This window comes from Ochotona princeps, chromosome 16, assembly GCF_030435755.1.
Source record: "Ochotona princeps isolate mOchPri1 chromosome 16, mOchPri1.hap1, whole genome shotgun sequence".
Lineage (NCBI taxonomy): Eukaryota > Metazoa > Chordata > Mammalia > Lagomorpha > Ochotonidae > Ochotona > Ochotona princeps.
The window spans coordinates 27538239-27552725 of NC_080847.1; the positions used below are offsets into that span (position 1 = coordinate 27538239).

General features: G+C 56.5%; 1 protein-coding gene across 1 annotated transcript in view; it reads right to left on the reverse strand.

Annotated features, from left to right (window-relative positions):
• Positions 1-10246, reverse strand: part of NKD1 (NKD inhibitor of WNT signaling pathway 1) — a 76302-nt gene extending 66056 nt beyond the window's left edge. Inside the window, exons 1-3 of the mRNA XM_004583838.2 lie at positions 10033-10246; positions 9845-9877; positions 9148-9281 (exon numbers count right to left, since the gene is read on the reverse strand). Coding sequence (XP_004583895.2) covers positions 9148-9281; positions 9845-9877; positions 10033-10057 — 192 coding nt within the window. The 5' untranslated portion in view covers positions 10058-10246. The remainder of the gene's footprint in view (positions 1-9147; positions 9282-9844; positions 9878-10032) is intronic.
• Positions 10247-14487: the final 4241 nt, after the last annotated feature.

Here is a 14487-nt window from a genome sequence, read left to right on the forward strand (position 1 = left end):
CAGCTGCTTCCTGCCTCTGCAATACATGTCCAATACAGCGAGGTTCCCATGGCCACAGCTTTGACTAGCTTTGGTCACATTCTTGGTCTCTGGCCTCCCCTGGCCATTTCTGCCCTGGAGGTGGTCACAGGTCCCCACACTTGCCAGTTCCAGCTGCTCTCCTGTCCACGCCCCCACCCCGCCACACACACACATACACACACACGCACTGCTCACCCACCTCTGGAAGCTCTGCAAGGCTTCTGAGTCTTACAGGGTCCCCCAGGTGCAGCCAGGATCACCTGTCCTCTAACCGAACCTCCAGGTCTACTCCTCTTGGTCCCCTGCCTGCTGTCACCTCCCCAGGGCTCCCTAGATGACCCTGGGTCCACCGAGCCCCCAGAGCACTTCCCTCAACTCCTCCTCATCCTCCCAAGCACTTCTTCCTCCTGCCCTGGCCCCACCCCACACACCACCACCCTGCTGCTCACACGAGGTCCCCTTTTCAGTCTTAAAACCTCAAGCAGCACCGCACACATCACATAGTGCTCTTCACCACAGGCCTGTGGTGCCATGACCATGACCGTGGCTATAACCTTTGATAGGCCCTTCCTCCAGCTCACCTGACTCTCAGCTTTAATCCCTGACCCTAGACCTCTAAGCCCCTGCATCCCAGGACACTCCCTCAATGCTGTCTTGGTTGCTCAGGATCCATCCTCCCAAACCCAATGCAAATCTAACTTGCAAAGACCCAAGCACAATAAACTCTGGTGTGACAGTAAAGGGCACAACCACATTTCTGCACCTGTCAGAGAAGGTTCCAGAACTCCCCATGGGTACCAAAACCCACGTCCCCTTCTTAAAGTGACACAGACTTGCTTGGCGCTTCCACACAGGCTCCTGTAGCCCTAAAATCCTCTCTGGGTGACCCATAACACCTACTACAATCTGACTAGTTGTCACACGGCATCGTTTGGAGGAGTCAAAACCAGAGAAAAACATCTGCACATTGCACATTGGTGCAGGTGCAGTTTCCTTCCCCGCCCTGCCCCGGGGATTTTAGATCTGCAGCTGGTGAAAGCCACAGGTGTGGAAGCCACAGGTAAGAAGGGCCACCTGCAATCCATTCACCAGAGAAGGATGTGGCTATGTGGTTGGGAGCGTGGAGGAGGATGAACACTAGGAAATCCAACCTTGGTGATCAGGCTTGCAAATCAGCCAGCCCACAGGACGGGGGAGCGGGGAGGGGAGGAAGCAAGCCCCTTCAGTACTGATCGAATCCAATCATTAACCCTGATTTTCTAAACACTACTAGCAAGCCGCGAGTTGAGGAACGCAGACTCTCGATGAGCAACAGACACCATACCGGGTGGTTAGGAAACAGAGTGTAGGAAAAGCTAAGCAACATAGTAAGAGCAGAGAAGCGGGCATGTAGAACCCTTAGCTCTCTAGGCTGGGAGGCAAGGGCTGTGTGCTGCCCATCTCCGTGGTTTTGTAAGCCCACGTCCAGGAGGGCAAGGAGGTCAAACACCCAAGGAGTGGCTCACCACCCAGATGGGGATTGATCCCTATTTTCATGTCCTCAAAGTACCCAAGAGTTTTCCAAGGCACACCTCACAACCTAAAGCTGACCCATCTGTCTTCAACAGGATCTGCTGCTTCTGACCAGATTGTAAATTCCATGAACACAGGACTGTGTTGTTTCCCAGAGCTGGGATGAACCTGTCTCGAGGGGCCACCGGCGTGACCCATAGTAGCAGCAGGAGCAGACAACAGATGATGTCACCTGGCTTCTGAGGGGAGGGCCCTTCAGCCAGCATCACTGTGCGGCCACGCCCTCCAGCAGCACCAAGTGGCACTCTTAAAGGTGTCACACACACACACACACACACGCCACAGCCTGAATGGCTTGACCAGGAGGGACATGAAGTCCAGCCAGATTTCTGGGAGCCCCCTTAAACACACAGACCCAGGACCCGCCCTGGCACGGCAAGCAGACAACACTGCTGAGTGCCCATGTGTGCAGCGGCCAGTCCAAGGATGACTTCAGCAGAGGGGCCCACCTTGACCGGTGCCCACACGCACAAACAGCCCGTCTGCTTCCCTGGGAAGTTATCAAAGGGTTACTCATGCCTGGGGAGTGCTTGTTTGTGGAAAAGCTTCCCCTCCAGGCCATTCTTCGCCTGAGTCTGCGGCAGCCTCCCAGGATAAACGGAGCCAGTGACATCAAAGCCCCACTTCCAGATTCAACAACTGAGGCCTTCAGCCCTCACTGGCGCAGCTTCCAGAACATTCTGGGCGCCTGCCTCAGTTCTCCTGCGGATAGAATGGCAGCGATTTTGTTTGTGAGAGTCTGAATTTTTTCCTTCCTTGGGGACTCAAAGGGGCGGGGGGAGGAATGAGGAGAGCGAGAGGAAGAGAAAGAATGTCTGTGAGGGACAAGAGAGAAGGAATGTGTGTGTGTGTGTGTGTGTGTGTGTGAGAAAGGGAGAGAGAGAGACAGAGAGAGAGAGAGAAAGTCAAGAAGGCAGCCGGAAGTGCCGGCTTTGGAATCCAACAGGCGACCTCAAAATTCCAGAAGTTTCTAAACCAGAGCATGCCGGGAATCCACAGCCGCTGAGCGAGGCTACATAAGTCCTAGAGTGGTGGGGCAGGAGAAGTGGGAGATTCAGGGTCCTGGGCTCCCAGCGTTGCCTTTTCCCTGCAGCCAGCATAGCTGTCCTTTGGCTGCAGGGTGCCTCAGCAGGCTTCTTAGAGAAGTGATATGAGGCCAGGCAAGGAACCTTCTCCCTTAGACACTGCTGGGGCAAGATGGGTTCGCTCTAGAGTTAGCTGTCATAACCTCTTGTTACCTGAGCCCTGGAGATGCTTCCCTGGGTCTCTGAGCTAGCCAGTGTCCCCGTCCCCCACAGCTGCCCCTGCATCCCCAAAGCAGAGCGACTGGGCCCTCCTTACCAGCACCACAGCTGCAGAGTGCCATCAATCTGCTCCAGCCGTTGGGCTCAGTGCCCCCCTCCTACCGCCCAAGCTGTGACACTGTACATTCATCAGCCCAGAGGAACGTGCCTGTAGCCCGAGCCACACACGAACTGGCCACCCTGCTCTACCCCACACACCTGCCCAGAGGAGCAGGGACTTGAAGGTGCCAGTAACCAGCAACTTTCAGGGTTTTCCAAGAAGACGGAGTAGCAGGAAGGGGCTCCATGCCCCACAGGCTGCAAAGCCACAGCCCTTAGCCAACCTGCAGGCCCAAGGCCACATGCCAGGTTCCAGGCCAAGTCCACCTTCCAAAGACAACAGCACCCCACCCCCGCCATCCCCTCCCGCACAGGTGCCTCTTTGAGGCCCACACCCGCCACTGCCTATGTGGTGAATGTCTGCTAGCTGCCATTTGCTTCCTTCCTTAGACAGGAAGCCCCCAAGAGGAAATCCGCCATGTCTCCATCATCGTCCACTATATCCCGCTGCGTGGTAGCCTGGTAGCCTGGGGACTGTCAGGATACTGAATAACAATTCATTCTCAATACTCGTTTAATGAGCTAATGAAGTAGAGTGCCTGGAAGGAGAGGCCTGGGACCACTCCTGCACTTCGCGCAAGAGACAGAACTTGGAAGCAAGGATATAGGGAAGGAGCTGGCTGACATGGAAGGAAGCCAGGATGGGGGACCGTTCCTGTCTTCACTCATTTATTCACTCATTACACACCAAAGGCTTCCCACGTGCCCTGGGCATTCCGAGACAGTTCAGCCTGGATGTGTGAAGCCCTCGAGGACACAGTCCAGTCCCTGCCTGAACTCCCCGTGCAGGACACGAGGACCCCCTGCAGCCACCCCCTGCAGCCACCCCCTGTACACCTGCCCACTTCACCTTCCTGACAGGCCTGCTGGGTGACATGCAGCAGATACCTCTCCCGTTACCTCTTCTCCAGGTTTTCTACAACACGATGTCCCTGAATCCCCAGGCCAAGAACACACCTGCCGCCTGGCTGAAAGGCCCCAGCCTCTCTCTTTCCAAGAAGAAAAGTTTCAACAAGAAGGGGTTACCTCCCCTTCTCCTGTCCCCATCAAGGCCTTCCCCAGAGACCACCAAAATGCATCGACACACCCATACCCTTGCACACGACCCACCATTCCAGAGGGACCCGGATACCCTGATACTCAGGTGCCCCGCCTAGCACTTACCCGGCTCCAGCTTCCGGTCCCACATAGAGAAAGGACAGGGTGAGAGTGAGGTCCCAGCAGGCAGGTGACCCACTACGGAACATTCAGATGCCACATGCCTCACCCCGAGTCCTCCACCAGCCTCAAAGCAAATTATCTTTTAATTCTGAAACACCAAATATTTAATTTATGCTCTACCTCAAATGTCAAGTCCACCTCCCGGCACATAGCTTTGAAACCACGTAAGGAGGCCTAACACTTTCCATATGGTGAAGACATGGGGCCTTTTAATTGTGCCAACTGGTATCATTCAAGGATAATTCCCCTGGAATCCACGGCTCGGGCAGCAGTTGGGCTGGCCTCCAACCTCATCACCCAGTCCCATACATCCAACAGGGCCTGTACCCTCCTCATCCCCTCCCAACAAACAGCAGAACACACTGGGTGCCCCCTAATCAAATTACCCACATGCCTGGCAACCACCTTGGATCTGCAGGCAGGCCAGCCTGTACCACCGCTGGCAGCCTGTTCCTCCAGGTAGCTCTTTTCTCTCAACCAAGGTGGTGAGCGGAATTGAAAACCTGGTGGGGCACACACGCGTGCGCACGCACATACACACACACTCCATGGGAGCAGGGCCCCAGGCACCCAGGGCTGCCTCTGCCACTCTCCTCACTTGGGTCCATCCAGCTCTCCCAGCCACAGATTCTCTGACTGCCCAGCTTATGCCTGGTACTTCCAATGGGCTCCCTCCGTGACCCCTGGTGCCATTGCTGCACAGTATCTGGGGAACCACGACACTGGTCTGATTTTCTCATTCTGACAACATGGGTCCTGTTCAGTCGATCCCGGTTGTCCTACGAGCTCAGGCACCCTTGGCCTTCATTATGCACACATGCAAAGGTCAGAAGCCAGTCTTAGCCTCCCTCTGTGCAAGTGAACCAGCAGGCAGAAGGGACTCAGTGACACAGCCTGATTCTGCCCCTCACAGCCCAGGGGTCGAACCTGTCAGGACCTGGCTGCCAGGTCCTACTCCCTCTGAAGAGTCAATCTAGCCAAGGAACAGATAGCCAATGCTGTGGCATAATGGGCTGAACCTTCAACTGTGGCACCAGAATCCCATATGGGCAACAGTTCAAATTCTGACTGCTCCACTTTCTATGGGTTCCCTGCTAATGTGGCTGGGAAAGCAGCAGAAGATGGCCCAAGTGCTTGGGCCCTCGTACCCACATAGGAGAGCCAGAGAGGCTTCCAGCTGTGGATTGGCTCAGCGCCAGCCATTATGGCCATTTGGGGAGTGACCAGTGGACAGAAGATCTCTGTCTCCCATCTCTCTGTAATTCTGCCTTTCAAAACAAAATAAATCAATAAAACAGTTCATAAAATTTAAAAAGAGAAAGAGAGGAGAGAATACATCAAAAAGCTCACTGAAAAACTTGAAAGTTAAAAGTTAAGTTTTGTGGGACTGGTGCTGTTGCATAGCAAGTTAAGCTATGCCTGCAGTGCCAACATTCCATATGGGTGCTGTTCCAAGTTTCGTTATTACATTGACCTGGCTCCCTGTTAATAGCCTAGGAAGGCAATAGAAAATATCCCAAGTGTGCGGGCCCTCGCACCCACATGGAAAACCTGAAAGAAGATCCTGGCTCGTGGCTTTGGCCTGGCCCAGCCTTAGGTCGTTTCAATCATTTGGGAAACAAACCAGCGGATAGAAGGAATCTCTCTCTCTCTCTGAAACTTTGTCTTTCAAGTAAATAAATCTTTAAAAAAAAAAAAGACAACTTTTGGTATTAAAAAAATCCTGAATCTATACAGTTTTTTATAACACAGATTTTCCATGAGTTCTTTCAAGACCCTTCATATATGTAGACTTCAATTTTTTTTTTTTTTGCAGCAAAATAAATATCTAATTCCACTTGCCACAAACTTTGTGAAGCACCTCTGTACCAAGGTAAAGTGGCTCGCTCCAGGTGACAAACAACCGTGGCCGAGGCTGGTCTCATTAACACCTGCACTCGGAAGACAGAAGGCCTAGCCTCAGGACAGAGTGGTCGCCTTGGCATGTGGGACCTGGTGTGGTCTTAGACCCACCCCGAACATTCACCAAGCTCCTGAGACCCTGCCGAGCAGACAAGAGAGCACGTGGGAGTTCTTTCGCCTCTGCCTGCCCCTCATCAGCCTGTGTCAAGCCCCTCAATAGCTGGTCAGTGTGGCCCTCTTTGGGCATGCATAAACACCACTTCCCAGGTCCACGCTATGCAGCAGGACCTGGCCGTGCAGGACTTCCTGTCCACAGAAAGGAGGAAAATCCCCAGTGCACACTAGCTGGCTGGCAACTCCAGGAGGCTTTGGGGAGGATTAAGATAATGTAAGCAAGGTGCTTGACACACACAGGCACTTAATAAACAGTCCTTATCAGTGTGATAAAGATAATGTTAGTCTGACAAGCCACCAATGTGACCTGAGCAGCTCTGGGGACAGGCTACTCCCTGAGGACGGTCCAGGGCCTGGCTGGAGGACCCCTGCCAGCCCAGGAACCCAGCCGACTTTGGAGCCCACGCCCTCCTGCATCCTGATGCAGGATAGTACGGAAGGAAGTGTCAGCCAATCCCTCCTCATGCTTAAACTAGACGGGCAGGACAGGGGCGAGGGGTGTCACCTGCTGCCCACTGCCCACTTCCCAGTGCCCTCGGCTCAGCATCTCAGTGGTTCCCAAGCTGTGGGCATTCCAGCCGGACAGACTCTCGCATCTTCCTCTGAACTCAGCATCTTCTTATCCAATAACCTCACAATCAGAGGTGTAGCATGCTAGTTGCTTTTCTTTTTCTCTGGTGAAAGACACAGAGAATGATGAAGACGAAAACCCACCCTCCAGGGGCTCCCAGCACTGTCCCACACCTGGGCACACGCTAACCAGCCCCCAGGGCACACCTGCTGCCCACCCCCCTCCACAACACACACACCCTGCAGGCTTGGCCAGTTAAAGCCTCAAGAGAACACCAGGACCCAGGTCCCAGGCACTCCCAACAATGCCCAAAGAGGAAGGCAAACCACCCCTCCTCCTGTCCCCTCCCCCCTCCCCCACCTCACACACACCACACACACTTAACATCTTTGATGCCTGGGCCCACCCTCCAAGCACCGGCCACATGTCACGCCGATGGCTCTTCGCCTCACATCTTCAAACGTACTTTGAACAAATATTAATGACTCCTCAGCATTTCTTGGTGGTGGGGGGGGAGACAGGGAGGGAAGGGGCCATTCCATGCTGTCTTCAGCTGGAGGAAGAAAGCAGGCAACTGAATTCCGTGACTTCACCAAAGCCACAGACTGAAGCTGGGCCACCTCCCCACCCACCCTCGCCCTCACTTCCCCCCCATGGGCAACTTTTACTGGCGCGGTACCCCCTCCTGCTGGGAACACTACTATTTAATTAAAAACGACAGACTTTTGTTTGCCTCTCCTTCTTTCCTCCTCCCTCCCATCCTCCGAGCCTGGATGCCAAGGAGACACACCAAAAACATGCGGGGAACATTTGTTATGGCTTTGAAGATAAAAGTCAATTGAAGTAAGCCCTCGCCGTATTTCAAGTCTCCCCTCTAGCATGGAGCAAAAGCTGCCTGGCAGTTTAGGAGAAAAAGAAAAGGGGGAGAGAGAGAGAGAAAAGGAACTGCAAATAAATGTCATTCCGCAGGAATACTTTGTAAAAATAAACAGGCTGAAAAAACCCAAAACGTGATTAATGGAAGCCCATTCACTTGGCCTCTGCCTTGAGCTGCATTTGTTCCTATGGCTAAATTGGATCATTTTCATCGGGCCTTTAAATAAATACGGAGATCAAAAACGAGCAATGGTGGGGGGAAGAAAGGCAAGTTTGTAGTTCTGTTTTTAAAGGGCGCCGGCTGCCGCGCCCCCACCCACCAAGTTCTGACCTTTCACTAGGGTTTAGCAGCTCCAATTCCAACCCAGCCAACAGATGAAGAGAAACGGAGAAAAGACACCCAGCTAAGCATGGCGGGGGAGGGGCAAGGGGCTTCTCCCAGACCCAGAGGTTATTTCATCTGTGCACAGGAGTTGGCGTGCTCCGCGGGCCTTCCCCCACCCGATCTCAGTGCCCCGTCCCCCACCCAAGCACACACACACACACACACACACACACACATCTGAGGACTGCACCAGCTTCTCTCCAGCCCATGGACAAGACCAAAGAACTAACCAGACCTGCGACTCAGTCTGTTCCCCCTCTAAGTTAAAAAAAAAAAAAATTTAATGTCACATCAAAAAGTTGATTCATCCTTTGATCCGCAGCCTGCGAGAGTTCCACGCAGCCTGCGCCTGAAAGCCCCATGCCGAGTTCCGGAGCTCACAGGCCAAGAGCTGGGGCTGCAGCCACCGCCCCACCCCCTTCACCTGCGTGCACCCTCCTGGCTCTGCCCATGGGGAAAGACTAGGGTCGGGGGAGGCCTGGGGCCACAGCACAAGGAGGCCCCTGCGCCTGTGAGGTCCCAGGGCTCCTGACTCTGCCAGCCAGATGGCAGCCTGCTCTACTGGGGGCCCTGGGCACATGGCCCAGAGGAATACTGCAAACACTCAAGACACAGAAGGAGGCTGGCACTGCCCTGCTCCCCCATGTTACCCCAATGCCTACTCTCCCCATCGTGGCCTCAACTCCACCTAGGAGCAGTGGCCAGTGACAAGCAAAAGTGACACCAATACCTTCAGACCCTTCAGGCACAGACAAGCCCCCCCTTCTCGTGGGCTTGCCGGTCCTCTTCACCCGGGACCTTGCTTCCAGAGCTCCCTACACACGGTGAGGGTGCCTGCCTGAGCGCTACGGATCTTCCCAAAGCATAGGGCACAGGGTCATGAGGAAGCAAGGGGTAGCTCAAAGGGAGTTTGGGGTTAACGAGCTGTACCAGAAGGGTGCTGAAAGTTGGGGTGAGAGGGTTTGGGGGCCCAGGTCTGAGTCTGAAATGAAGTAATGGGCAGAGGAGGTGGAAGATCATACCCGGGTGCCTCGGCCAACGGTGCCTGCCAACCGCAGCTGTCGGGGTGCTGAGACACCACCTGGACAACGCTGCCTCCCGATCCACTCCTCGATGCCCTTCCTAGCCCAGGCGGCGCTCACGGCGAAGCTGTCACCTGCGGCGGGCAAGACGGGAAACCCCTGAGTCTGGCCCACCCGTGCCCAAAGTTACCCCGGAGCTAGAGGGAAGGGGTGTGTACAGCAGAGCGCTGGGAGCGCGGGGAACAGGTGAGCAGGAGAACCCCAAAAAGGAAAGAGGGGTGACCTGTACCCCAGCCCAGAGGAGGAGCTGGCGGGAGGGGGAGGGAGAACACCAGGATTGCGAAGCAGAGGGATGGTGTCAGCAGAGGGAGCGCAGTGGACCGGAACCACGACCCCGGGAGAGGGGGCAGGGCTAGGGCCAGCGAGGGTTGGGGGGTCAAGGATTTGGGGGAAGGCACTTAGGGGTCTGAGCACTGAGTGGGGACGCGAGAGGGAGAGGGGGAGTGGTTGTGGGGTCAGAAGAGCAGCGCAGGACCGCGGGCAGGGGGCTGAGGGGCAGAAGAGTGGCACGCCACCCTACCCGGGGAGCGGGGCGGGGGGCAGTAGTTGCGAGTCCAGCGCGCTGGGCCCTTTGGCTGCCCGGTCCGCACCGCCCACCCACCCCCAAACCCCAAGTGGCGCCCCCACGCGCCCCTACCTTCCGGACTCTCCCTGCGCTTGCACACGGCGGCTGCAGCACATCGCGCGCGGCGGCGGTGGCGGGAGCCGGAAAGAAAGGAGAGGGAGAGAGTTAGCAGAGGCGGCGGTGGCGGCGGCAGCGGCCGAGGCCGGGGCTGGGGCTGGGACGAGCGGCGGGGCCAGCGCGCGGCGGGCGGGGACACTGACCCGGCTTGGAGTGAAGTTTCCCCATGCTGGGGGGGCGCGGCGGCCGGGGCCGTCCTAAGCCATGCGCCCGGCCCGCCGGCCCTGTGCCTCGCCTCGCCTTGCCGCGCCCTCTCCCTCCTTCTCCGGAGCACACCCAGAGCCGAGCGGAGCCCGAGGCGGGGCGCCCGGACGCGTTCCTGCCGCCGTCGCCGCGGCCCGACTGACGCCCGGGCGCCGAGCCCCCAGCCCGCCGCCGCGGCCCCGCGCCTCCCCGCGCGCCCATTGGCCGGGCGCGGCGCATCAAAGGCGAGGCGGGCGGCGGCGGGGGCGGCCGGGGCGGGGCCTGCGGCGGCGCGGGAGGGGCGCGGTCCGCGCTGGGCTCCGGGCTGCGGCGGTCTTTTCTATCCCGGGGGCCCCGGACTGGGGACCCGAGTGGGGCGGCTCCAGCCGGGAGGCGCCCTGGGACGGACCCCGGCTACCCTCCGCTCCTAGTTTGGGTGCGGCCCCCGTCCTCGCGGCCGGGCCTCCGCCTCCCTCTCCCTGGATTTCATCGAAGAAACGGGCAGGGCGGGACTTGGAGGTTCCAGTTTACAGGTGGGCAGACTGAGGTCGGGGCGAAGAGCCCACGCGGCAGGGTCCCTTGCTGTCGTCTTCCCACCGCTGTCTCCCGCAGAACTGCTCGCTTCTCCGCCCCCAATGGCCCCCTTGCCATCCTCTCTAGGGTTTCGGATGGACGACCCCCGGAGAAGCCCTCCCCCCAACCCACCACTCGAGCCGGCGTGGGCCAAGCCGGTCCCCAGGGGCGACGGACGGCAGTGAGCGTACCAGAGGCCAGAGTGGCCCAGAGTGTCCCTGGCCTGTGGGTGCCCACCCGGGGTCGGGGCGCACTGCCAAGCTGCGTGGCCCGGAAGGGGGTAACCGCCAAGGCTTTGATCTTCCTCGGTTTTCGCTCCTCCCTGCAGTTCCCCAGACCTAAGGGTTGGTTTGTTTTGTCTGGGGAGGTCTCCGTGGAGCAGAGGGCAGCGACACAGAGGTTCCTCGCTACCTTTGTGGCTTTCAGAAAGGATGCCTGCCCTGCTGGGGGGACACGATGGCGGAGGAGGGGGACTGTGTGAAACTCCCCCTAGGACCAGGTCGCCTGAGGACAAAGTGACAGGAAACCCCTAGCTGGGAGGAAGCGAGACCAGCTCAGCCCTTTAGGGTGAAATCCTCTGTAGGAACCTCAGTTTTGTGATCTGTAAAATGGAATCTTGGCTCTGGGCAATAGAAATCCACTATGTAACAGTACTGTGTTTTAATCTTTACAAAAGGAAATTGTTGTGAATATTCATATCTTACTTATCCCAGATATTATGATTTCAACACAAGAGTCGCTTCACACTGTTTCTTCTGCCCTGTTCTGAACAGGTCAGTCAGACCCAGCCCCTGGCACACTGGGTGCCCCGCAAGCGATGGCTGTGGCTACTGCCTCCTCTATTGGACAGTACAGATCTGGAGCGTTCACATGTTTCAAGAGACCTGGGGCTTCCTGGCCCTGCAGAGGCCTAAGTCTTTCTACCCAGCTGGATCTTCTTCACCCTCCATCCTCCCACACACTCTGTTGTAAGCAGGTGCGTGGGTGCTGTCCACAGAACACGTTCATCCAGGGAGGGCTGGGCCACACAGAACACTACTGTAGTCATGTTCCTTATCTATCACCTGCTGTGTTTCTGGTCTTGTCCCAGGTCACAACTGCTCATGGAGGCAGACTTGGACTTATTCTGGAAAAATAGCAGCTTTCCAGAGCCAGAGGTGAGTTCACTTGTCCAAGACCACGCAGCCCATCAGCGACATCATCAGGAACCGAACCGGGTCTGCTGACTGCCTTTTAGCACGCAGAGCAGTCCCAGAGCAGCCCGAACTGAAGGACTATCCCACCACTAAAGAGTGTCCTACGTGGGAACACAGGTAGGCAGTGCCAGCCTTGTTGAAGACCCATCCAGGAATAAAAAAGGCAGTTGTCATAATTGTCATCCTCATGGGACCTACCCTGTACTGGGGCAGGAGTAGGGAGAATGGCTAGAAACAACGTAATGAGTGAGCCAACAGACGGTCTGTTTGAAGGCAACCCCAGCTATACCAAGCAGTGTTGTCCTGCAGCATAGGAGTTGCTGCTAAACCTCCTCCCCTCTACAGGGCAGCGTCCCCCTCCCCATGCTGTCACTAAACAGCCCCAATCATCAGGAGTGACAAAGCAAGGACCCCTGAGCTACAAGAAAATGTGAGAGCAGAGCCAAATACCAGGGTGGGGGCTGGCAGGGGTGTGCATTGCAGGCCCCTCGCCAGGAAAAGGAAGTGGCGGGGGCTGGCTGTGTGTCTGTCTCCTGCCGATCCCCTACCCCATCGTACCAGCATGCCTGTAAATCAAAGCAAGACGCCCAGGGTTCTTGCTCCCAGCACTTAGAAAGTTGGTTACTTCCTCCAACCGGTCCTGGCTTTCTTCTTTCAGGATGAAAAAAAAAAAGTATCCCTCCTCCCCCTTGGGGATTTCTTTTTGCAGTTCAAAAAAGAGATAAAAGCAAGAACTAAAACTGCAGTTACTACTTTGAGTCTTGGGGGAAGTCAATCCCAAATGTCCAAACACAAAGCCCCCACCCCCACTCCCAGCAGGCACCCGGGCTCAGCTGCCCTTGGGACCTTGACCCCACCCTCCTCCTGACCAGCTGGCCCCAGAGTGAGGAGCCAGAGAGGTGTCTCAGACTCGGAGGAAGGACTCCCCAGAAATCACCAGGGTACTGTCCACCATGGAGGGAGTGCGGGTGCCGCAGCTCGGCCGATGAGGGCTCCTAGCCCGCCACTCGGTGTCTTTTCATGTGTTTTAATAATTTATCTGGCCCATTTCTTGGGCTGTATCCTTACAGTGATACATCTTCTTCTTTGAAGATTTCCCATCCTTTGGGGGAGGAGAATGGGAAGGGAAGGCAAGGGAGAGATAAGAGAGGGAGATTATAACAGCCACGGTTTCATGGGGCTGAGATTTAGCCAGGCTGGTTTAGGTGAAATCTGTCACATGGCACACTGGGAGATTTTTTTTTTTTTTTCGAAACTACAGGCTGCCCCTGTGCTCCAAGTTAAGCAGTCTGAATTGGCCCTTCACATGCCACTTCCTACAGGAAGCCCTGCTTGGTCTTCTAGCCTGCAGAGCTTGCCTCTGCTGGGGACAGCTAAGCCACCTCCCAGCCTGGCTCCTTAAGGCTGAATAAAAAAACGAAGCTCCTATCCCTCTCCCACACCACCCCAGGGATGGGCGGGCAGTGGGTGAGCATCTGAGGTGGGATCCTGCCTAACTGGCATCTCTGAATGTAGCTAGAGCTGGCTCAGCCTTTATAGGGGCTCTATGGGAAAGGCAGAGTGCCCCGCCCCCTGCCTCTGCCTTGGGGTGTGCTGTACCCAGTGGGAGGGAGGGAGGGTTGCTTGAGCATGATGGGTCATGCTAAGGAACAAATGTGTTTCTGAGTCTCTGCGGGTCCCTGGGCTTACTTCATTTTGGTCTCCTGTGTTTGGTTTGGATGTGGGGGGGGGGGGGAGGATCTGGAAGGGTAGGGAAGGGGCAGGTGTCAAGAGAGAAGAGAGGACACCTGACTCACCGTCAGGACAATGGGTGGCAGTCGGAGGCGGCTGTCACCTGCTCGGCACTGGGCCACACCCTTCCCCCATCCCCATTGCTCTAAACCCTCAGCCACATCCTAACCACAACCCCCGGCCAGAAGCTCGGCTGTGCACAGGTCGCAGTGGAGCCCAGGCTTAGGAGCAGGAGCAACAGCAGGTGAGGCGAGAGACACTGACCCTCCCCGGGGGCCAGGGCCAGGGTCCCTGAGCCTTCCATGTGGCTTCATGGGGAAAGCGGCCCCAACTGTCAAAGATGCCTCTGAATGCCGGTTGCATTAAACCTCATGTGCTGCTAATTCCACGCAGGGGGAGAGCGGTGCAGCAAGTTCTGAGTGTGGCCCCCAAGGTGAGGGAGGGAGGACTGAGAGAGGGAGACAGCCAGCCCAGCCTAACCATCTGCTCCCATCCTCCCAGCCCACCTCTCTGCTCTTCTCTGGGCTCAGCCGAGAAGGTCTTCTAGGCCTGAAACCAATCTCGTCTCATTTCCAAACTTCCCTCCCAAAAGAGGAAGGGACTGCTGTCTGTGTATTCACTGTGCAATGTGTACACGGCCAAACCTAGGCCTGACCCCCACCTAGGTCTCCATCAGTAATGACGGGCAGTGGGAGGCTCAGGCCGACTGGCCTTTCCCAAAGTGGGTTCCTGCGAACCCTGGTTCTGTGTGACATCATCCTGGGAGAGCAAGGACTGTGTCAGCAACTTTGGGCAACCGTGGCTTAGCTGAAGGGAGACAGGTTCCTTGACAGGACTTATCAGAGCCTTGCACTAGGGGCAAGGGAGTTCCCATGAAGATAAGTAACTGTGAACCTTGCTTTAGAAAACGCTGGC